The sequence below is a fragment of the Nelusetta ayraudi genome, unplaced genomic scaffold (assembly GCF_046127955.1).
Source record: "Nelusetta ayraudi isolate G7.1 ecotype Tasmania unplaced genomic scaffold, CSIRO-AGI_Nayr_v1 ptg000003l, whole genome shotgun sequence".
NCBI lineage: Eukaryota > Metazoa > Chordata > Actinopteri > Tetraodontiformes > Monacanthidae > Nelusetta > Nelusetta ayraudi.
This window is the reverse complement of record NW_027466053.1, coordinates 694,944-717,506: the sequence shown is the minus strand read 5'-3', so window position 1 is coordinate 717,506 and position 22,563 is coordinate 694,944. Positions and strand designations below refer to the sequence as shown.

Below are 22,563 nucleotides of genomic sequence, written 5' to 3'. Positions count from 1 at the left end.
AACAGATGAATCCTACAAAGGGGAAGGGGAAATTCAAACTGTGAGGTGAGAGTGCAGCTGTTGTACAGCTGTATGAGTAGCTTAGTGTTCTACTTTTATCATTATTATTATTATTATTATTATTATTATTATTATTATTAATAAAGCAATACAGTATTTACAGAAAAAAGTGTTGGTTGTCACATTAAAAGCCCCATATTATGTTCATTTTCATACATTAATCTTTGTTTATTATGAATCTCAGACATCAGTGGAGCAGTATTGAACAAATAATTATCCAAAGAAAACCTGACTGATTGTCAACATCTCCAGTAAACTAAATATTTAGCCATCTGTTTGCAGACCCTAAAAAAAAGTCTCTATATAAATAAAAGACTACACGACAGTGACTTGCACATGTTTTGAGCATTAATAAAGAAAATCAATCAACAAACCTTGTTGTTCCTCCTCTCAGTTTAAACAAACGCATGCAGGGGCCTGAATCTATCGGGCTTTCTTACCCTCGGTCAGTACCCTGACAAGGCCACTGGGTGTCAGTAAAGTTTCACTTAAATCCATCTTCTCCTGATCATTTCTCCGTTGGTTAATAGTTCAGCGCTAATAGATGCATGGCTGCCTGCTTCTCCAAAGGTTAGAGTGCCTTCTGAACCCTGCTGTGAAAACTGTTTGTCAACATGTTTGTCAGTTATTTCTTATTTGTATCACTGACCTACTGTTTTTACATTAGTGTTACATTGAACACCCAAGTGTCTAGATTAAATGCACTGGATAGATTATTTTTCTTAACGACTTTTGGTGTTATTCCTTGTTACAGTTTGTTTCTTATGAAAGCTTTGGTCATTTGCATTGGTAAAATTTGATTTGTGTAATTGCTCTTGCCAGTGACTTCTCTTGAATAAGACAAATTTGACAGTGGAACTTTCAGCAGTTACTGTCAGACCTAAACTCCCCCCCCCCCTTGAATTTTTGGAAAATGATTGTTTAACTGGAATACATGGAAGACAACACAGACTCTCTGCGACAGGCAGCACTAGTTGATGAGAAATGTTTTATTGCGTGCACGCCTGATGCTGCGGGTCAATCGGTGGTTTTTGCCATTTCATACAGACCAGCCAAAACTGTGCATACAAAAAAACCCAGACAGGACACCAAAGGCAACACCTTCAAATAAATAGCTTCAAAATTAATAAATATGGTTGAAGTATTTAAACACATATCTACAGTATAAACATGACCAACTGTACAGTCTCCATAATACCTATTGGAATAGTGCTACTGCCAACACATTTGTCCATGTTCCGGGCTGCAGACTGAAGATCCTGACCGTGTAATGGAAATACCAGCTAGTGTGACTTTGTTACACCTACTTGAAATGACCGAAGCATCAAGCAGGCCATCCTGACACTGACACTAACTCTCCTCTACTGCGGTTGCGCTGTTACGATGCATTGTCCATGAACCAGGGGCTTCATTTTTCTTCACTTCTTGCACTTTTCTGTCCAGAACGTGCCGCACTTGTGAACTTTACGACTACATTTGCCTCAGCAATGAGCTCAGCAGCACCTTCCAGTGTGGGTTGCCGCGGGCTACCAGATAGGATTGTAATACTCAACAGCCCAACACAGAAATACATCAGTATGGACCTGCTGCTTCATTTGAAGTGATTGTCCACAATTTAATTCACCAAAGAAATGATTTTAAAGACAGATTCATTAGAATGGGCAATAGATTGTATTTGGCACGGCCATACAGTAACTCACACTCATAGCACAAATGAATATGTTGTGCTGTGATACAATTCGAACAAATGCATCAAAGAAAAAAGTGCAGATTATGGCTGAGCGGCAGAAAACTAGAGGGTAAAAATAATCCTGAGAAGACGAACGGAAGAGGAAAAAAAAAAAACAGTCCGTCAATCATCTCCAGTCATTTTGTTCATCGCACTGATTCATAACTGATGGAAGCGACTGCACTTGTGGAAAAAGCAGCGGCGTCAGCACGAAGCGGTCTTTGGTTGAACCTGATGACGTCACCCCTCTGCTGCAAAACTTGCAAACGCCGTCTGAAAATACCCAAAAGCTGAACGTGGTCCTACGCAGCGGGAGGAAAGCGCTTCGACTGCCGACGAGCTCATTCTGCTGATCCTCCACTGAGGGGCGCTGTTGAGACACTGTCGGAACTGATCCTATTGAAAAGGGCCAGTTTGATGTCAGAGCTGCTGCTGGAGCTGTGTGACGGCCCACTGGTCCAAAGTGCTGCTGTCTTGACATCCGTCATTAAACTGAAATACTCCTCCCCGTCGTGAGCGTCTCCCTCCAGCGGCTGCCGTCAAAGTCCTGAGAGTAAGGTGACCATCGCTGACACTTCTTGGCTTTAGTCTGACACACACACACACACACACACACACACACACACACACACACACACACACACACACACACACACACACACACACACACACACACACACACACACAGGCCCTTCAGGCTCTTGGCTCCAGGCGGTGCGACAGCTCAAAGAGGCTCTGCTGATTGTCGATGACGTGCAGGAAGTCGATGTGGGCCCGCACCTCCGAGCTGCTCTTCTGGCTGATGCCATTTCCTGCACGACAAAGAGGAGCGTTTACCTCCGCACACGCACACTTTTTATAGGCAGCTGTGAAGCGTGGGTGGCTGAGAGATTGTTTCTTTATATTTCAGGGTAATTAGCATTGCAAATTACACTAAATTATACATTATAATTGCCAGCAGTTTGTCTCTTTAAATGGTAACAATTAAAAAGAAATACCCTCGAAGGTCACACATTGCATAAGATTCAATGCAAATTCACCCTGCCAGTGCCAGCTGTCTGGTTCTAGCCTGCCAATGAACAATGAAAATCCACCCTTTCTCCTTTCTTAGTTTTTATTAGTTACAAAACTGCAACTGATGTCTGGCAGGAAGCTAAAACTCAACATTTTTGCATAAAGCGGTGATCAGACGGTTAAACATGCCCTTTTCTGCAATTATGTGAAAACTAATCATGCAAATCTTCTTTGCTCGAGCCCAGGCAGTAAAATAGATCCGTGGAAATGCAACATTTAAAACGTTGCTACTCACAACAATGCAATGCAATATGAATATACAATAAGGGAAAAAGTAAAACAAAACCTAGTGAGACATCGAACGAGTATTAGGAAAGAGAACCAAAAGACAGTATGTGAATACTGACCCATGTGATCTTTCTGGCACTGCCGCATGAACCGCACCGTGTCTGCTATCATGTGCTGTAAAACAAAGAGGGAGAGGCCTCATGAATTATCAAAAGTCAACTGAAGAATGTATGTGTGGTTTGTATGAACGCACTGTCAACCCACCAGCTTTTCAAAATTAACCAGGTTGTCGTGAAAAGTCTTGTTGCCTTCATGAATGAATGTAATGTCTGAGGCAGAAAGAAAAAACATTTTTAGAAAAACATTTTCCACACATCAAGTTACAGAGAAAAAAAAAATCTTCCGGTGTTTGTCTTGTGAAGAGCTTGGCCGACGCTGCGGTGACATCATAAGAAGCGCACCTTTGAGCAGCAGGGGAAGAAAGGGGATCTTTGGCGCCTTCATCTTCTTGAAGGAGTCCCTGTAGGCCTTGTGATTCAGCGACGGATCCTGTGAAGATAGATTTTTTGAAAGAAAAAAGTAATGAGACCAGTCCTCCAGGGGGCGACTATGTGCCTGAGCACGCAGCCTTTGTGCAGCTGAGCAGCATGAGAGACTCAACAGTCACATCAAACAGCTGACAGGTGGAGGCTGCACAAATTGAACCACTCCTCCTTTTATTCTGGTCACAAAGACGCCGTCAGATCCTTCACTGCGACGTACCGTGACTGTTTCCAGCTCTGACAGGAGCTTTTTGAATTTACCAGGAATTTTCTGGGGGAGACAACGGCAGGAGCAGTGTCATTATGTGTGGATACAGTTGGCTTTAAAGGCGGGGAACAGGTGTGTGCGACAAGGAACAACAAGTAGCCATACCTCCCACGTCTGGCTGAGGCGGCTCACAGCTGCTGTGTTCAGGCCCATTATGATGGCGAAGAAGCAGTTGAGATTCCTCAGAGCTCTGCAGCTTTTAAAAGAAAAAGAAAAAAAAAGGGACATTTATTTTACGCGTAGAGGCAAATGCAGTGTAGTGGTTTCACCACTGGAGGGCACAACATCCACAGTTTAAATGTGCAGATTCAGGGCTGAAAATCGGTGAGCAAAGCTACTGACTGCGCGGCGATCTTGATGAACTTCTTGATGAGTTGCACCCGCTTGCAGAGCGACGAGCAGAGCAGCACCTCGGTCATCACCCACAGCTGCACCTCGTTGCAGCGCTGCAGCAGCAGCTCCAGGGCCACCGTGTGGCCGTTGCTCCTGTCGCGGTCGAAGGTGAAGTAGACGAGTTCTTGCTGCGCCCAGAGAAGCGAGACACTCAGGGTTAATGAGTATTGCTCATCATGTGTTCTGAAAGAGGCGCCGTGTGACCCGGACGAACCTCGTGGACGGAATCGAAGATGGCCCAGTCGTAGTTGGTGAGGGCCACGGCCACGTCCCAGGTGTTCAGACTGAGCATCCTGGCCGTCCTCTGCTGGAGCTCTGAGTTGTCAGCAAACGGATCCTAGACAGGTTAAAAAAAAATAAAAATTTAGTGTCTTTTTCGACAGAATTTTCAGATTTTCTAAATAAGCAGTCAAACTATTCTGGGAACACAGCACTGAAGCATTTCTAACAAAACCTGCAGTGTGCGGGAGTTGCATACTGAATTATAGATTGTGTTATTCTTGCTCCCGAGCCACGCACTCGTGCGTCTGAGCTAACAAGGGACATTGTTTTGACATTGTGTGTCTGATTCAAAGCAACGTTCTTACCAAGACCTCTCCCAGGTCCTTCCTGCAGGCGTGAAGCCTCCCGACGGGCCGCAGGGAGTCTGCAAAGACCCTGTCCAGAGGCTGCAGCAGGAGCCTGCCTTCAGAGGGGAGAGAGGAGGCCGCACGAGGCAGCGGAGCGCCATTAAAAATAAATCCTGTCAGGCGGCGTCGGGAGATGAGGCACTCGACGGGAGATTTTTTTTTTAGGTCGGCGTCGTCGATCGCAATCTGACAAGCTCCTGTCTGGACCGCCACACGGTGCCGCCAGAGCAGCCGTGGAGGAGAGTTCAAGTGTACAATATGAGTCATTAAAATGCTTTTCATGTTTAAACCTGGTTTTATTCTGCTTAACAGAGACGACTCTCTTTTAAAGATGAAAATTCAATCGTGATGAAATTGGCGTTTTTCTTGTCAGCAGAAGCAAACGGCAACATTTACTGTGAGTGCTGCTCTGATTCTCATTCTATCTTAGTAACTTCAGCAGAATATTGCCATTATTAATATCAGTAGTGTAGTAGTAGTATTATTATTATGATGATTATTTACCTCCAGGGTAGGTGACAGCCACCAGCACCAGCTCCCCCACTGAGACGTCCATCCTCTCTGCCACCACCTGCAGTAGCTCCTGGGCCACCACCCCAGCGTGGACCCTCATGCTCAGGTACGAGTTCATGGTGATGTAGACGTGACACAGCACTGACCAAAACAGACAGACAGTACGTTATCAGGCCAGGGCAGTATCAAAGTGAAAATGACCCTGGCGCAGGGCAACTCTGTCAAAAGGATGCAGGAGAATCACGATTTCACTGAGATTACGACAGAAGAGCGGCTGATAAAGTGAGCGCAGCCTTTGGTGAGTTCATATTTTGTCAGGGAAAATGAAGTCGGGCAGTTTGAAAGAATCAAATTAAAACGGTCTCCCGGGGGCTTTGTGGGCCCATCTGTGTCCCGGCAGTCAGCCGCTCCACTGCCAGGGCTGCTCTCAAACTGTTCTGCTGCAGTCGTGTGTGTGATCCAGGTTTTATTTCCAGGCTGTGACTCAGGCAGGTTAGCTCACCGTTTAGCGCCCGTTGAGCCAGAAAGAAGCCAATCGATGAGGCCACCTACTGCTGTTTCTGAACAAGCAGGAAGGAGAGGAGCAGGACCCTTGTTGACACAGAGGGGATGTCCATCACGGACAATAGAATGTGCCCGTGATGGTGGACTATAGAATGTGTCCGAGTAGCTAAAATGACACCTTCATCCTACTGATCTTCAAAACATCCCCAGTGGAACTACACTGTGTGTCAGCTGTGAACCTGCCCTTTTATGGAACAAACACTGATGCCCACCCGCCCCGACCAAAAACAAGAAGAACAGAAGGAATTCTTAAGTCACGGCTCTGGAATTTCCAACACTTTCAATTGTTCCCTGAAAAGAATCCCATTGTTCCATTGGTTGGCCTGCCAGGAACGACGTGCGATGGGAGGAACGAGGGAAGGTCGGCATGTCTGACTGGGCACGTACCTTCCTTGGCCTCCCTCTGCGTGGCCCTGCACTGGAGTCCGCTGTCCTTCAGGCTCAAGTGGTTGAACAGGGGTTTAGTCTGAAAGAAGGGTTTGAGACGTCCTTGACATGCATCCATATTGCGTACACACGGCCGGAGCAGGAAATGTGAGGACAATGAGACGCGGTCAAAGGTGGAATGTTGAAGGTCCCATATGTTGCAAAATGACAAGCGTCCAACATTGATACCTGTTCCAGGACTGCTCATGAGGAAAAAAAACTGAGAGGCGTACTTTGTTTACTTGTGCAAAAACTCCCAGTTCTAGAAATCAACCCTTTGTGATGTCACAAAGGAAGCAGTACCTCACTGATGCCTCTCCCCTGACAGGTGTCGGTCACAACCTCACTGCTGTCTGTGTCTCCTTCCAAACAGTTTGATAAAGAATCAGTCACAGCAGGAAACTGAAGCCCAGTGTTTCTGCTGAGGGCTGTAAACAGAGGGCTAAGTCGGCTTGTTTCCCTGAGATCCAATAGGGTTATTTGGGGACAATTCATAATGTGAGACTGCTCTGCTTAGATGGAAAACAAAGACTGAACTGACTCTTATTTGTCAAACAAAGAGGAACACAGAGTCTTTATTTGCTCACCTTTCTTTGGGGCGAATAATCATCTGATGTCCTAAGAAGAAGAAGAAGAAGAAGGAACCAGTCAGCAGGGGCTATCGTCATGTGTCTTCACATGCACAAAATTAAACTAAAAAACAATGTTGCTGTCCCTAAAAATACCTCATCTTGTGATTATTTTTCCCGCGGCTCCGACCGTCGAGCAGTGAAACATCTCAAGGTGGAGTGAAGCGGCGCTGCGCTGCGCTGCGGCCTTCACTTCATTACTTTTCATTACTGATGGGCACCAAGGTGAGACCAGACCCGAGCGCTCGAAGGATTTCTCAGACCTTCCGGTGCCACGTCTCTGTTTAATCGCTCCATCCTCATCAGCCAAGGCCGCGGGGCCCGGGTGACGGATCACCTGCCGCTCCCTAACCATGCTAACCACTTCCTGCGTCACAATGGGGCGTGTTGGCGCAGAGCTCGCCCTCGCTGCAGGTTCGGCCCGTCGCTAACCAGCAGCCGTGCTGCCATCGTAATGAGAGAAAAAAAAGGCCCGATTCTCTGCGATGCGTCAAAACGAAGCGAATCGTCTAAATCCAGCGCCCCCGAAATGACTGCCTGTGTCGACAAGCCTGGTTAAATAGAATCTGTTTGTATGTGTGTGTGTGTGTGTGTGTGTGTGTGTGTGTGTGTGTGTGTGTGTGTATGTGTGTGTGTGTGTGTGTGTGTGTGTGTGTGTGAGAGATTCTGTGTCTCTGGCCAGATGGGCCAAGACTCACTAGCCGAGTCGTCCCTCGTCCCAGAGTAATTTCATATTTCTATTTTTCGCTGGGCGTCAGATTGCCTCGGAGGCATCGTGGAGGCGACGGTCGGAAAGATGGCGAGCGGTAGAACGGGACAGTTAGCAGCTGCTGCTGCTGCTGCCACCAGTGGAGATATAAACACCAACTATGGGCTAAGCTGGTTGCAAATAGGCGGCGGGCAGGAGCGTCCCCCTGAGGGGAGGAGCTGATTGGAGGCTGAGAGGGGGAGAGGAGGGGGGGGGGTGGATGGGCGCGGTGATGTATTTGGTGACAGGGGAAGTGTTTACACTGTGATGTATCATGGGGGCAACGTCACTAAGCAACAGTCCAACTGAAGCCTTTCCAGAAGGAGTCGGATGGCCGTTAAGAATAGGAACGTATTTCAATCTTGATGATTAAATATTCACTGGTTTTCACATATTGTAAAAGATGCACTTCTCATACTGTCAATCCATTAAAGAAAACACAGCTATATTGCAGATTGCAGAATTTAAGCAATTTGGGCATTAAATAGCTGCCATTGGTTGCCCATTCTGATCAATCACGCGTCTGTGCTGTGACAGCAGAAAAGCAGACGACTCACGTCTGATGAATACGTTTTCTAAAAGAAACTCTGAGTCAGACTTTGTCCTTGTTCTCCTATTTATACATTTTTTTTTTTTTACAAACTTATGCAACTATCTTGTTGTGGAGTCAAACGGCGAGTATTTCTGTCTTCCTACATATGAATGAGTCGCAGCTCTTTTATCTTTCTCTCTCTGATGGCAAGCAAAAAAAAAAAAAAAAAGAAATCTTCCAGCCTGACACTAAATTGCCTCAAATTTCTTGCACTTACTCTTTTCCTTTTCCTTTGGAAAGCCTCAACACAAAGAACCCAGTGACATTTATATCTTAGCGCATAACAGCGGCAGAACACTGCAATTACTCTCCAATCTGTGAATGGATTCATTGACGAGGGCGGCGGCAGAGAAGGAAGCTCTGTCTCGCCTCCCAAAGGTCACAGCCGCACTCTTCCCGCACACTCCGCGCTCCAAATCGATGGCAAATCCGCTTAATCGAAGGCAAATCCTGATAACTGATCGTGACGCGCTGCGTTCCCGACTCCACTCACTGTCTCCGGTGCAGCTGGCCGAGCCTCTGCAGCTCCCTCACTTCCTTCTCCAGGGCCGGGTGAGCGTAAAGGTCGTCCAGCACGCAGCGGTACAAGGTCTGGAAGGAAACATCGCGTTTTCATTCCTTCATCGTTTTATTATGGGGTTGTTGTTTTTTTTGGTTCGGGGTCTCGTCGTCGCCTCCTTTTACCTTCAAGAACACTTTGACGTGCTCGTCCTCCCTCAGGAAATCTCGGCACAGCGCCATCCACTGCGACACCAGGTGCAGGACTTTGCGCTTCCTCTCCGGAGGCTCCCGCCCGTCCTCTTTGGCTCTGCGCTGCTTGGCGCAGTAGGTGGGGGGGGCGGCAGGTTAAGGCCTTTTCTTTTTTCCTCATTTCGCAGGTGGAGGCGCGATTTGCTGACATCAGACAAACCAGATGAAAAAGCAAGTGTGTGTGTGTGTGTGTGTGTGTGTGTGTGTGCGTTGTCGGCAGAGCAGCTGTGTCTCTGTGTGCGCCGCGCGGCCCTCTTAGCACTTAGCAGGAGGAGATTATTGCGTATGAATGTGAGAGGCAATAAGGGTTTCCAGTGTGTGGAAGGATATTGTCCCAGCAGAGCTTGACATAAGTCGCTGGTGGACATGAACACCGGGTAGGTCAGCAGGAAGTCATCCAGGAGTGTGTCTGCAAGAGAGGAGACGACACACAAAGACAACACGTTGTCAGTGGTTTGAGAGTGTGAGTGTTTATACTCCCAGGTCAACATACAGCATAAAGCTGGTTTGAGGTCGTCAACTATGGTAAAGGCCCCTTTGAAAACTAATGTGAGACCTTTATTTTTTTTTCAGTCTTGACGTCAGTAGAGCAGTGTAACATTAATAATGCCCCCCCTGCCCCCCCCCCAAAAAAATAAATAAATAAAAAAACATTTAGCCCTATGTTTACAGCCACCTATAAGAAATTCTGGATCTCATCTTCCTGCTAGAAGTGGCGGCCGTGAGTCTGTGGTGTTGCCACTATAGCCTGGCAGTGGAATCAGCAGCAAGGTTAGAGTCGGGTAATTACATAACTTGCAGATGTTTGTTTGCAGATCTTCTCGTAGCAGAGCAAGCAAATGAAATCAAGGTTGGGCTGTGTGAATCAAACTGTGCACGAGCCGGGACCTCTAACCAGCCGGATGAGAAGCAGAGCAGCGAGACTCGGAGCGTCACAATCAGCAGATCTGCAGTTGCACTGGCTCGCACAAATTGCCTTTTCCCGGCCGTGTCCCTAATCTCACGCGCTCTCAGAGATGCAGGATGTGGCAGGTAGCCTTGCAGAATTTAAAGTGTGACTCGACTCCCGCCGACCTCGTGTGAAGTCAGAGTCTTCTCCAGGAGTGTCAATCAGAAGCAGCGGCGCTCCTTTGCTATAATGTGTCCGCCAGCAGACAGCAATCTGTCGCCGTCCCCTCGTCTGATTTCCTCACAAGGTTACACAGCCTGGGAGTGTTTCTCTAAATGGATTATATCCAAGCGGATTAAAGAGTCCCCAGAACATGAGGTGCACTCAAATCTACATTTTTTAAGAATAATAAAATATTCAAGGTGTCATCAGCAGCTCTTGTTAAACCCATATTGAAAGGCCTTTCACTCGCAGCAGGACATTATAGTCTGACAAGCTGTACAGTAACAGTGCTTTTTTTTCTGTTTTTTTCAATTGGAGCGTAAAAAGCCATCAAAATACAATAAAAGACAAGAGTGACGGGAGAGTAACTTCTAGATGTGACGCCTGGCCACAAGCGAGAGGCTTTACAAATCCTATTAGAGCCGAACTCTGCTCACGCTCGTCTTTTAAGAGAGCCTCACACCCAGAATTGTAAACCCCCCACCCCCAACCCCCTTTAATTTCACACTGGCTTCCCCGGGCCTTTGTGAGCGTTCTGGTCCACAGGACACCCTGACATCATTATGTTAATCCGAGCAGAGCAGCTGCGGATGCGTCACTGCCTGCCCGCGAGAGGCCGTACATGTGTCGGCCCCGTGCAGAATGCAGCCGCAACGCCGGAGCACAAAGGCAGAAATCAGTGTATTGAAGAATGACCCACCCACATGCAGCCCTTCACCTTTTACACACGCACACACACACACACACACACACACACACACAGGCTGCATTATCTCTCTGCAGGATTCAGCCACTAGTGAGCTTACAGCAAACTGCTCTTCAGGCATCAGACACAATTTTTGATGTTGCAAAAGAGAATGAATATTTAATATCACCACCCCAAGTCACTCATGTTGCTTGTTAACGCTACAAAGGTGAAGCGCAGACCCCTCCGCAGAGTGCATTGAAAAGAGCATCGCATTGTGTGTCTGTGTATCAATATAGTATACGCACTCATCACACAGAGAGGGCAGCACTTTGTTATTGTGTGCACAATATATTCAACACTGACATTTGGAGTCGGGACGAATACAAATCTGTTTATCTTTTCAGTGATTTTTACATGGATTCATCGATCTACAAGCTTGTCAATCCACAGCGCAATCAATGACCATGCCAATTGCTTTTGCATTCCAATAAGCAATCGTCACAAGTGATGGATGGTGGCTTCAGAAAAGGATGTTAATGTGTCGCTTATGGGCCAGCAGCCTCGTGGCGTGAGTCTGTTCTGACAAGTCGAGGACGTCTTTTCTACGTAGAGCAGCAGTGTGAGACCGTCACCGTCCTCTTACTGAGGATACACAGGTTCCATTGTGCTTGTGTGCTGTACTGTGGATCTGTGCACAGCTGGACTCTGTGGCTTCACGAACACACCCGACACATTAACACTTGCGAACGTAACATTTTTACAGTTCACATGTTTTTTTTTTTAGATCGGTGTTTATCTCACACATCCACCTGATAGAGTCCATAGAAGGCGTGTTTGTAGAGGACCAATCAGGTTTGTTACTGTGAAGTTCAGCTTCTCGTGGCTCAGGGCAAGAAAGCCGTGTATTTAGCATCATTATTTGCACGAAATATGAAAATACCATCCTGTTGTGATAAAACCACTGCTACTGTAGCATCCATGCTAATATGTTTAGCTGCAGCAAGGCTTCCAGGTACTTCCTGTATTTCCTCTACGTCTTCTTCTCTGTTTTTTTTTAAGGCCATCTCACAGCAGTTGCCTCCCCTGCTGTTCCCAGAGCTAGAAGGCAGCTGATTGGTCATGGTGCCCAGTGAAATTTGAAGGCTGATTGAAAATGCTTCATCATGCATCATGTGTTGATGCTTGGCCAGACAAAATCTGGGCTGTTCAGCTGCTGCAGAGGATCAGGAAATGCTAACATGTTGGGGAAAGACAGACTTTAGCCGTGGCTCTGCGGTTGCTCCTCCTCAGAAGCGCCTGTGGTGTTTTCGGTAGAGTGCCGCTGAAAGCTCATCTGCATTCTTAATGCTGCGCTGCCATTATGGATGGAAACAGGAACGAGCCCAGCGAGGTAAAGCAGCCTTTCGCCCTGCTTTCTCAAAAATACGCCTCTCTGCACGGGAGTCATAAGCACAACATCAATAACCCTGTACAGTCATCCGTCACATTAGTGCAATAGCCACAAAAAGTGAGACAAAAGTGAGACTAAACACGCAGCCGGCTGGCGGACGATCAGCTTCATGTTGTTTTAATGAACTCGATGATCGAACGCTATCAAGCTTCTGGGACTTTCAAGGACACGGAGAGCAGCGGCTGCGCTGGACCTCCTACCATTAGATGGAGGGAGAACCAAGGCCAGCAGGAGTCACACTATTAAACATGCCGAGGTCAAATCAATTGGTGCTCAAGAGTCGAGACATTCCTTACGCTCCTCAGGTCTGCGACTCTTTGACCCTGAGGTGCCACTCAGCTCTGCCACACAGCTCCCAGTGGAGGCTTTCCCCCAGTGCACTCACTGGAAGGTCCGGCCTAATGGCCAATGATTCATTAGCAAGGCAGCCCACTGGAAATCACCTGGAACTGTGGATGGGTTCATTGAAGAGGAAAAATAAAAAATAAAAAAAAAGAACATTTACTTAGAGAAAGCAGAGCGGGGGCGTCGCTCTCAGTTTAGCTCCACGACTGACATCACATGAATAAACAACGCTCACCTACAGCGCTGAAATATGCTATTTAAACATTAAACATATCTGGCACATGTGAAGCGGGAAGGTTTTCCAACTGTGGGCTTCTCTTCTGTTGACGATTCTTAGCTCGACTGGACTGCGCAGTGACCTCGTCTCTCACACAGACAGATCAGGTGTGACCACTTCCATCCGTCGCAGCTCCTGCCTTCGTATTCTGCTGCTCCCAACCATCATCCCTCACCCAAACCATCTCTCCCACCCAGTAAACACTCTCGTCTGCCTCAGCAACATTATCATACCTACTTTGTACCTGAATGTCACACAGTCATTTTTCCGCTTGAGGAGAAAATGCTTTTCTCTGCCTCAAAAGCTCACAGTCAGACGGGGAAAATAGAGGCTCAAACTCTGAGCCATTTTTGGAGCCATGTCACATTATTTGCCTGCTAATAATTCCCTGAGGGAGCCGGAGTCCCAGCTCCTCCCACGGGGGCGTGGGGGGTGGATGGAGGGAGGGGAACAGAAAGCCTTTTCTCTCACGAGCAAAAAAAATATCAACTCATGTCATGTCAGCAGCTCAGATTAGAAAACATTCTGGAGTTGAGGGGGGGGGGAAAGTTGTATTGTCAACAAACATGGTTCATTGAGGAGAACCCCGACCAGAGCGTGCCACTGACCTGACTCTCTGCCCTGCGCCGTCCCCTGCTCCTCGTCCGGCACCAGCTCGCCCAGCAGGTGCTCCAGGATCTTCTCGGGGGTCCCCGACACCACCACATACCTGTCGGACACAGCGGAGTCAGCGCACGAGTCCTCCTCGATGGAGGAGAGCGAGCGGCGGCTGCTGCTGCTGCTCCACTCCCCCTCCCCCGCCTCCTCCCCTTCCTCCGTGCCCTCGTCGTCGATGTAGCGGAAGTAGGGGACGTCGAAGGTGGGCATGGTCAGCGGCTCGGCACGGCTGCTGCCACTGCTGCTCTCTTCCTCCTCCTCCACCTCCTCTTCCTCCTCGTCCTCCTCCTGCTCCACCAGGGCGGCGTGCAGCAGCAGCAGACGACCCTCCTTCTTCTTCACCTCCTCCCGAGACCCCATCCTCGCGGAGTCACGCTGGCAACGTTGCCGCCGTTACGCCGTCATTCATCCGCCCATTCCGGCTTCACAGCCGCCGGACCCGCTGCTGCTGCTGCTGCTGCTGCTGCTGTCACTACTTTACTGTTTCGCCCCTGCAAGTGTCTCCCTCAGAAGTCATTCATGCGCCGCCTCGGCAGCAGAGGCTGTGAGTTGTGATGTCAGCGCGGCTGAGTGAGTGAGAGTCAGTGTGTGGTGGAGGAGAGGAGAGCAGCCAGATAGTGAGAGGGGAGGGTGGGATATGTAGAGAGGCTTACCTCCTGCTCTTCGTCTCCTCCCTCTTCCCTCCTCCTCCCCCTCCCCTCACCCGGGAGGAGGAGGAGAAGGAGGGGGGGGCTGGCCGCCCCAGCTGCTGTGATGACGCCCTCCGGAGGACCAGCACGTCGCGGCCCCGCTCCCTCACACACTCGCGGACTGCCTCGTCACTCTGGGCGGCAAGGGGAGGGGAGAGAGAGAGAGGGGGGAGGGATGGAGGGATGGAGGGAGGGCGGGAGGGAGGGGCGTTATTATCACCAAGGAGATTCCCTGAATTTTCTCTCCACACAAATCACTGCTGATTTCCATCACAATAGCCCGTCCAAGCCCGAGCACTGTAAATGAAAGAGAGTTTCCGAATATCATTATGCGGCTCTTATCAGTGGAGACCATTCAGGGATTAACATAAAAAAAGAGCCGGGCTAATTTTAATTACTGTTATTCCTTGCTACAGCGCCTATGAAATGATGGGTGGGTTAGTGGAGGCGGGTTCAGTGCTCAGCTGTCTCCTAACAGCAGGTTAACACCACACACAGAGGACGGTAAACTGAGGCTCTGATTCACATGATGCTGGTTTTTGTTTTGTTTTTCTTTTGTCTTGTGATGTGCATGAGATTGTGTGCAGACTGTGTTCAAGTGAGACCTTTCTTCATCACAAATAACAACAAGTCCTGCTCACTAGTCTTAAGATAACAGAATGTGTGACAAACGGTGACCTCCACAATATTTGCCCCCATTCATCCACCTCCTGTCACTCCCCAGCAGTGCAGAGGTTGCCATGGTCTCTCCAGTCTCTTGGGGTGACGCTGGGGTTCAGGTAGAACAAACTCCACACAGCAAGGCCCGAAACCCAGAACCTTCTTGAGTGATACTCACAACTTTGCTGCTCGGAGCTTTAAGTTGCCCTTATGATGCAACTAAAAAGGGGCAACTTTGAAAAATGTCATTAAAAGGTTAACGATGCCCCGGAGCGGAGCTCTCGTCATCTCCAGCAGCCGCATGGTTTGCATGCTGACACCTTTGTAATGTTTTTCAGAGTGCTTGGCGCCACTTTGATCAGTTTCTATCTTATGATAAGCAGCGGTCCAGCAACTGCAAAGACGCCATGTAAAAAATGTGATGGACAGCCGGCAACAGTATTTCTTACTCTTGGCAACCAGGACCAGGTTGGTACCCAACTGACTCTTAGCTTGACAAAATGACGCTTTAAACTTCACTTTGGGGGAAAAAAAAAAAAAAAGGCATCTTCATTAAACTTTTAAAAGCTCTTTGCCTGAGACAAAACAACTCAAGAGTCCAGATGGCTGCGAGTTGCCTGACAGGAAAGGTTGCGGATCACAGTTATTGGCCCTAATGAGGAGTGCAGTGTATACAGCACGCATCCTGCATCCTGCATCAGGCAGCGCCCCCGCCGGCCCCTCCTCCTCCCCTCCCCAGCCATCAGTCAATAGAGCGCCTGCCTCCATGCATGCAATTAACCGGGCAGACGGCCTGGAAGTGGTTGAATATTTTGGCCCTAATTGCCTTTTTGCACGCAGGCGTGCCGAGTTGTTCACTCAAGCATGGCTGCGATCTACGTACACACATGCATGAATATACTGTAAGCCACCATGCCGAAGAATAGGTCAATATGATATGCAAACGCACGGCCAGCGTCTCCCCATGTTGTCGACCCTTATGTAGTCCAGGTGTTTCTGAACCTACAGGACAACTTGTTTGCCAGATGTCATTCAGTGCTGGGACATATTAACTTCAGGCTAGATAACTTGAAGACAGAACCCAAAGAAGTGGATATGAGTTTTGAATGTGCACATCGAAGTCACTTCCTTGGCTCTGTCAACATTTCATTTGAAGATTCATTTATCATCTTGCATCCAGTGTAGATGTCTCACAATTAATTAGCCAAAGAACTCAGAGATTTCAATTAAACGGCATATTTAGCCCTCTGTTTACAGCACTGTGAAAAATGCTAACCTTTAGCTTCACGCTAAAACGGGTGTACTGCTCTTCTTGTTTGTATGGGGACAGAAACTGAGGGGACACCAAGCTAGAAAACATTGGCAAAGTGACATTTGCATGTGATGGACCCTACAGGAAACAAGAATTTTCCATTTTCTTTTAGAATTCTGTGCAATAGAGTGTGTAACAGAGTGCTGCGCTGTGCTGTGCTGTGCGGAGCGGCGCCATGAGGCAAAGCACTCGGAGATTCCCACAGAGAAAAGCCTGTTCAAATTGGTTTCATGGTTTTGTGGGAGCGACACTGTGGCTTCCGCCAGGACAAAAATATCCCAGTTTGGCTTTAAGGTTTCCCCTCATGATGTGCGTCCGGGCTAAATGCTAAATCTTAGACTGAAAATGAAGCGTTTCAGTGGCAAAACAAACCTTTCCCTCACAATGAGTTATTGATTGCGCCTCTGCTGCTGCCAGTCACAGCTCAGTGTGCGCTGGGCTTGGGGTCTCCCTGTGCGCCGATACCAAAACACAACACAACACGAGCATAGCGACCATGATCAGAGGCAGGGGGAGATGCTTCCCGCTGTCGCCTGGAGGTGACTCACAAGCAGTGCTAAAGACCCCCGACACTGTCAGGCTTGTGGACGACTGCCCCTCTCAAGGCTCCAGATGCATTCCAGTGGCGCAGTGAGTCTGACAGGCACGGTATGGAACACTTGGAGGGAAGGGGAGAGTGTGAGCCTGGGTGCTGACTGAGATCAAATTGCTGCCGGGGATAGTTTGCATCATAAAGAACAGAACAAGAAGCGGGGGGGAACCTCGCCAGAGTGATTCATACATCAGCTGGGACCTCAAAGAACCTCTTTGATGCAGAGTCACACAGTTATCTCCAACGGCACAGCCCAAATATTCCAGGCTCAGATAAGCAGAATTTCTGCAAAATATTTGCAGATAGGCTCCCTGGGCACATAAGAAATCAGCAAGAGCTCGGAGTGTTTTTAAAGAGGCTCCAGACATGATGGAAATGCAAAACTCACCAGTAGCCCAAAAAAGGAATCAGGCCAGAGTCTGATCTGTTACCTATCTGCAATTTGCTAAATGAATTAGAAATAAACTGAATCATCAAAGGAAAAGGCCCAGAAACATGCGTGGCTTCAAATTTATGGAGATTGCATAACATTCATTAACCCCCACCCACGAACACACACACACACACACACACACACCAATCCCTCACATTTCCGCAGACATGAAACCTACAGTCATTAAGCTTCCCCGTTTCCACCAGCTGTGGTTTCTAAGCTCTTTGATGTCTACAGGCTTAGATATTCACATGAGTTCCATATATTCAGTGCATTGTGATGTTACTGGATTATGCGAAAGCACTCTGCGAGCTGAAAGTCCCGCTGGATGAGCTCCCGTTTTCCTAATATCTCTAGATAATATACAATAATGTACAATGTGAGCCCATATGTCCATTACTGTCGGGATTATACGAATGATATACACACACACACACACACACGCACACTTACAGTGTTACCCAGATGAGGCTGCTGAGACGTTGTATTTTACCACACAACACCAAAGCAGACGGATGTATTTTTGTATTTTATGGTGCAAAACCTTCAACTGCAGAAGTTTTGGCAAAGAGGAAAAGGTTGTGACACAAGCCAGCAGCTGAAGAGTAGCTACAGTCCTGTGTTTGCCGACAAGGTCAACGACCTGATGCGCTGGAATCCACCCCAAAAACACACAATGTCTTGGCGTGGTGGGCGTGAGTCCCGAGTCAACCCTTCCTGCCATTGTTGCTCAGTTCAACACACAGAAACGGCTAACTGGCGTGTAGTCGGCCAATCAGGCGCCTGTTATGCGGCCGCCAGGTGGTGATGTCATGTTTTGTTTTTCTTTAAGAAAAAAAAAAAAGAAAAGAAAAAAAGAAAAAAAAGGCTGACGTCAGAACGGTAGATCTGCCTATCATTGTGTGACACTTTCCAGCATTGTTCACCTTAATGCAGCACCTTTGACTAGAACCTGACAATTTATTTAATGTTTTACAATGATATTTATAATACACTAGTGTGGTACATTAATATTTGGTGAACAATTATGACATATTTAACCTGCCTGAGTGTATATAAAAATTACACACCACACAAAGATAATGTCAGTGTGAAGGAAAATTAACAAAAAACAAAACAAAAAACAGAACAATGACAACAGAGTTTGAGATAAATACAAGACAATTGTGGGAAATCCATCACAGTTTGCATGATTTTCCTCCGGGGCTGCTTGTCGACGGAGTTCGACTTGTGTTTTGATTTTGTCTTAAGTAAGCACAAATGTAGGGAAATTATATTAGGAACGGCAGCGGATGGCGACAGCGGCGGTTTCTCACCTCACTCGTCCTCTCGGGGCCTTTGCTGTGGTGCTGCAGGAAGCGGCATCCATCCTTGGCCAGCCTCTGGACCATCTCCAGCCCGGACAGGTCCTCCTTGTCGGGGAGGATGCTCAAGCCTCCGGGCTGCAGCGCAGGGGACACGGAGAACATGTACTTCAGGCCACAGTCCCATGACATGGCTTGCTGGATAATTTGCTGGTCGTCTACCAGGCTAAATAAAAAAAAAAATCTAAAATAGCAGGACTCCTGTCCGAGAACTAAGACCACCCTTAAAGTGACACAGCTGAGGACTGAGTGATTGTACGAACGGTCCAGAATCTTCTGCTGCTAAACCGAATCCTGGGTGCTGCTGCTACTTGGCTCGGTTCTGTGGACTGAAACCCATGCGGACGAGACTTCACCCGTCGTAGTTCAGGTGCATCTCTCTGCGCCTGGCTTCACTGACAGAGAAAGGCACATTCCCCGCTCTGTGTCCTTTCCATGCATTTCAACCAATCGGGAGAGGGGAGCGTGTCAGGGACACCGTGGGTTCAGGAAACATCTGGAGAGCCAGACAGACCCAAAAAGGAAGTTTCGAAATGTCCCAAAAGCGGGACAACGTCAGGAACAGGCAGGGCTCTGCACATTTCCCTGGAAGGTTGGGAGGGTGGAGGACTTGTAGGTGTGTGTGTGTGTGTGTGTGGTAGTTCTTAAGGTCAATAACGCAATCGCTAAACAATTCTTCACACTGCCTTTGTCTTTAGAATTCACACAAGGCAGCGCTTGATTAGGAGGGAAAAGAGATGGTTGATGCAGATTTAAAATGCTCTCAATGTAAATCACTTTATCAAAGAAAAGTGGTAATTTAATTTACACGTCAACTGATTAATCTGGTTTTAAAAAGCCACCACATTTTTTTCAGATATGAAAGTTCTATATCCATTTATTTTATTTATATATTTTTATCCAAACACTCACAATTCTGTTCACCTTTTTCAACTAAACAGTTAAATAACATGACTCAAGGTTTAAATGAATGCCTGTAATCTTCTTTTTGACTGCGCCAATAAAACTCCAATTCACTTTTAACAATAAAGATTAGTTTTTAGTACAGTACGAATGGCTTTAATCCCCAGACCCATATTTAAATCCCATTTCTTATCAATGTCACTTCCTCATAGCGCTGACTTTTCAGGGCTAAGCTAATGGAGCTGCGGAGCGCCAACTAGATCAGGAGTCGTAGCTAAAAGTCGGTTTTCATAGGAATCTGTGATTTGTCAGACACGAGTCAATCCACTGAGACTGGAGAGCAACGTGAGCCCACATGTTTTGGCCAAGGTAAAACAAGGACATTAATTCACACCATGAACACTTAATCTATTAGTGTGATATCTCTTTTCCCCTCTGTCAGCAGTGTGACGCTCGACTGGGTCCTTGCAAAGCTATTCAGTGTTGGCGCCGCTGCTGCAAACTGCTGAGGCAGCAGACTGCAGAATGAGAAAGGCTTCCGAGGTGGTGTCTCCTGTGACACTGAGGGGGCGCCGCCGTCATTTCACGACGCTCTTCGTTTCTTTCAAGTCAGTGATGGGAGAACGTCTGATGCTCTCCTTCTGTATTGTAACCGTATCTTCTTTTTTCAGGAAAAATTGGGACATGCTGTTGCTCCATGTTATTAATCCAAAACAGATCTTTGATTATTCTTCCTCCTGGACTCCAGTGGAGGAGACTCGCAAGATGAGTTATTCAACTTCCAGAAAATAGCACATTTATCATTGGGCTTACAGCCTCTTGCCAGTGATTTGTTATGCCTTCCATGTTTACAAAGACAAGGCAGCTGCAAGGTGGTCTCACAGGGATAAACACACTGCCTGAATGTGGGAGCTTTATATATCCAAGTCCAATAATGCAGGCAACAGACATAAAGGGTAGATTATTTTCAATTTTTTCTAATATGTAATATTACATTTGAAAATATTTACTAAAGATGTGACCGTTAGCTGTTTCTTGCATCTATTTCCATCACAGTTGTGGTCTGAGATTAATATTCTTTATCTTCATCGCCTTGATCAAAAACTGTACAAATCAACCTAAACTCATTTGATCCATTGCATCACGTCACTGTTCTATCACTTTCTTTTTTTCATTCAATTTCCCGAGGGGAAAAGCCAACTACGGACACCAGCGGCTCCTCGTCTAAAAACAACCTTGTCTTCCTTCCGGAACGCTCCTCAGCGAGACAAAGCCAGGAGGACACCTCTAGCTTCACTCTGCAACCACTGACCCACTTTTTCAAGTAAATGAGCTGCGGAGCAAGAGTGCCTAAAGTCAGACTTGTTAGTGAGCTCACACTTTCATAGCGCTGTCTTGCGAGGACTGCCATGACAACCGTGTGAGGTACACATTAACTGTGGGCCCGGGGCTGTGCGAAGCAGGAGTGCAAAACTGATGAAACTCCACTGTGTGCACCACACTGCCCTCTTTTCCAATAAACAGCCAATTAACACACACATTCATCAGCTGCAGGACCTCATGTTTACAGGAGGCAATTAAAAAAAAATAAAGGATGATTCAAAACATAAGGATGATGAGGGCAACACACATATACTGCATGGATATGCTTGTTATGTATCAGGCACATGCTGTATGTACATGTACCTTTCATTGTTTATTCATTCAAAAATGAAACCACTGAATAAAGACGCTGTGACAGAACATCTTGTTTTGGTCGTTGAACGCCGACCGTGATGTTTTCATTACTGCCTGTGCCTTTTTATTTCAATGCTGAATTGCCAACCAAAGTCTTGCAGTCCATTCCCAGCACATTATTTGTCTGATTTCATTTCCTTACTACTGTTGCCATTGTGTAAAGCTTCCGTTTGTTCTCTTTCAGCAAACAGCTAAACAAAGGTTGGTGCAAGAACTCAAGTTTGAGCAAGATGTAACGGGTGTTTGAACTTGGTAAATATAGAATAATAAGGGCTATGATCAGAAGCTAGAATCGACTGCTGGAGCTGGTGTAAGTAATTAAGACAAAAACCAAAATGATCCTACCAAATACCTGTATTGTGCAGTTTGTGGAAACCAAAACCAAAATATTTACAATCCCCCCAAAATAATAACAGCAATAAACAGCAAAAGCAGCAATAATAAGAATAAAGACCACAAAATAATTTTACAGCTGCAATATGATAACCGGTTAGGATCCAGAAGAAAAGAAAATCAACTCACAGAACTGGCCGAGTTCAGGCAATTAATGAACAGCATAATATTTGAAACAAGGGGGGAAAAAAAAAAAAAATCCAGGAACATGAGCAGACCATCGGTTAAGCCGACGCAACCTTTTACGTGGGTGAAAGTGTATGCATGGGGAAATTGTCCATGTAAATATTGTTCGGTGATTTAATGTCCAAGAGCAGCTATACCAAGGTGAAGGGACAGGCGGCCTCCTACCCGACCCGTGGCTACGTTCGCGGCTTCAGCTCTTCTCCCAGTACATTTAGCTCGCCATCGAAACTGTTCATGGTTCACCTGGCCTGGATTAAGCAGATAGGAGCAGTAAATTACCAGAATAAAACGAACTCAAATATAATCATAATCAGAATAATTTGCCGGCAAACAATAAAGACAATGCTGATGTGCTAACGTTAGCTAATTAGAACGTTCAACAAATGCAAAGTTAGCGTCTATGCTAGCCAACACGTTAGTCACATTTTCAACACACCAATTCCTCGGACAACCAGTGCATGGCAGCGACAAGGACTCTCAGCAGACCAACAACGGAGTTGAAGAAGTTTGCAAAAGTGCTGTTCTTAGAGGTGGTGAAAGACGAGAGCGCTCTGAGCTCCTTACTGTTACCCCACGACACACTGATTAGTGAACGTGAAACACCTGTGAAGGTTGGGCAAT

General features: G+C 47.0%; 1 protein-coding gene across 3 annotated transcripts; it reads right to left on the bottom strand.

The window, feature by feature from the left end:
- Positions 1–1,031: 1,031 nt before the first annotated feature.
- Positions 1,032–22,493, bottom strand: rapgef5b (Rap guanine nucleotide exchange factor (GEF) 5b). Of its 3 annotated transcripts, XM_076027135.1 has the most exons (20): positions 22,379–22,493; positions 22,108–22,190; positions 18,676–18,801; positions 14,327–14,496; positions 13,625–13,725; positions 9,476–9,554; positions 9,080–9,224; positions 8,889–8,986; positions 7,014–7,044; positions 6,388–6,466; positions 5,428–5,577; positions 4,882–4,979; positions 4,509–4,631; positions 4,244–4,422; positions 4,007–4,097; positions 3,854–3,904; positions 3,553–3,640; positions 3,356–3,420; positions 3,211–3,265; positions 1,032–2,601 (listed from the first exon to the last, which is right to left on the bottom strand). In XM_076027135.1, the coding sequence occupies exons 3-20, from the start codon at positions 18,748–18,750 to the stop codon at positions 2,483–2,485; spliced, it is 1,797 nt and encodes a 598-aa protein (XP_075883250.1). In that variant the 5' UTR covers positions 18,751–18,801; positions 22,108–22,190; positions 22,379–22,493; the 3' UTR covers positions 1,032–2,482. The 3 variants fall into 3 exon arrangements, with proteins under 3 accessions (XP_075883250.1, XP_075883247.1, XP_075883249.1); XM_076027132.1 differs by lacking the exons at positions 22,108–22,190; positions 22,379–22,493 and having other exon boundaries at positions 18,676–19,205; XM_076027134.1 differs by lacking the exons at positions 1,032–2,601; positions 22,108–22,190; positions 22,379–22,493 and adding an exon at positions 2,649–3,149 and having other exon boundaries at positions 3,186–3,265; positions 18,676–19,214.
- Between the last annotated feature and the right edge of the window lie 70 nt (positions 22,494–22,563).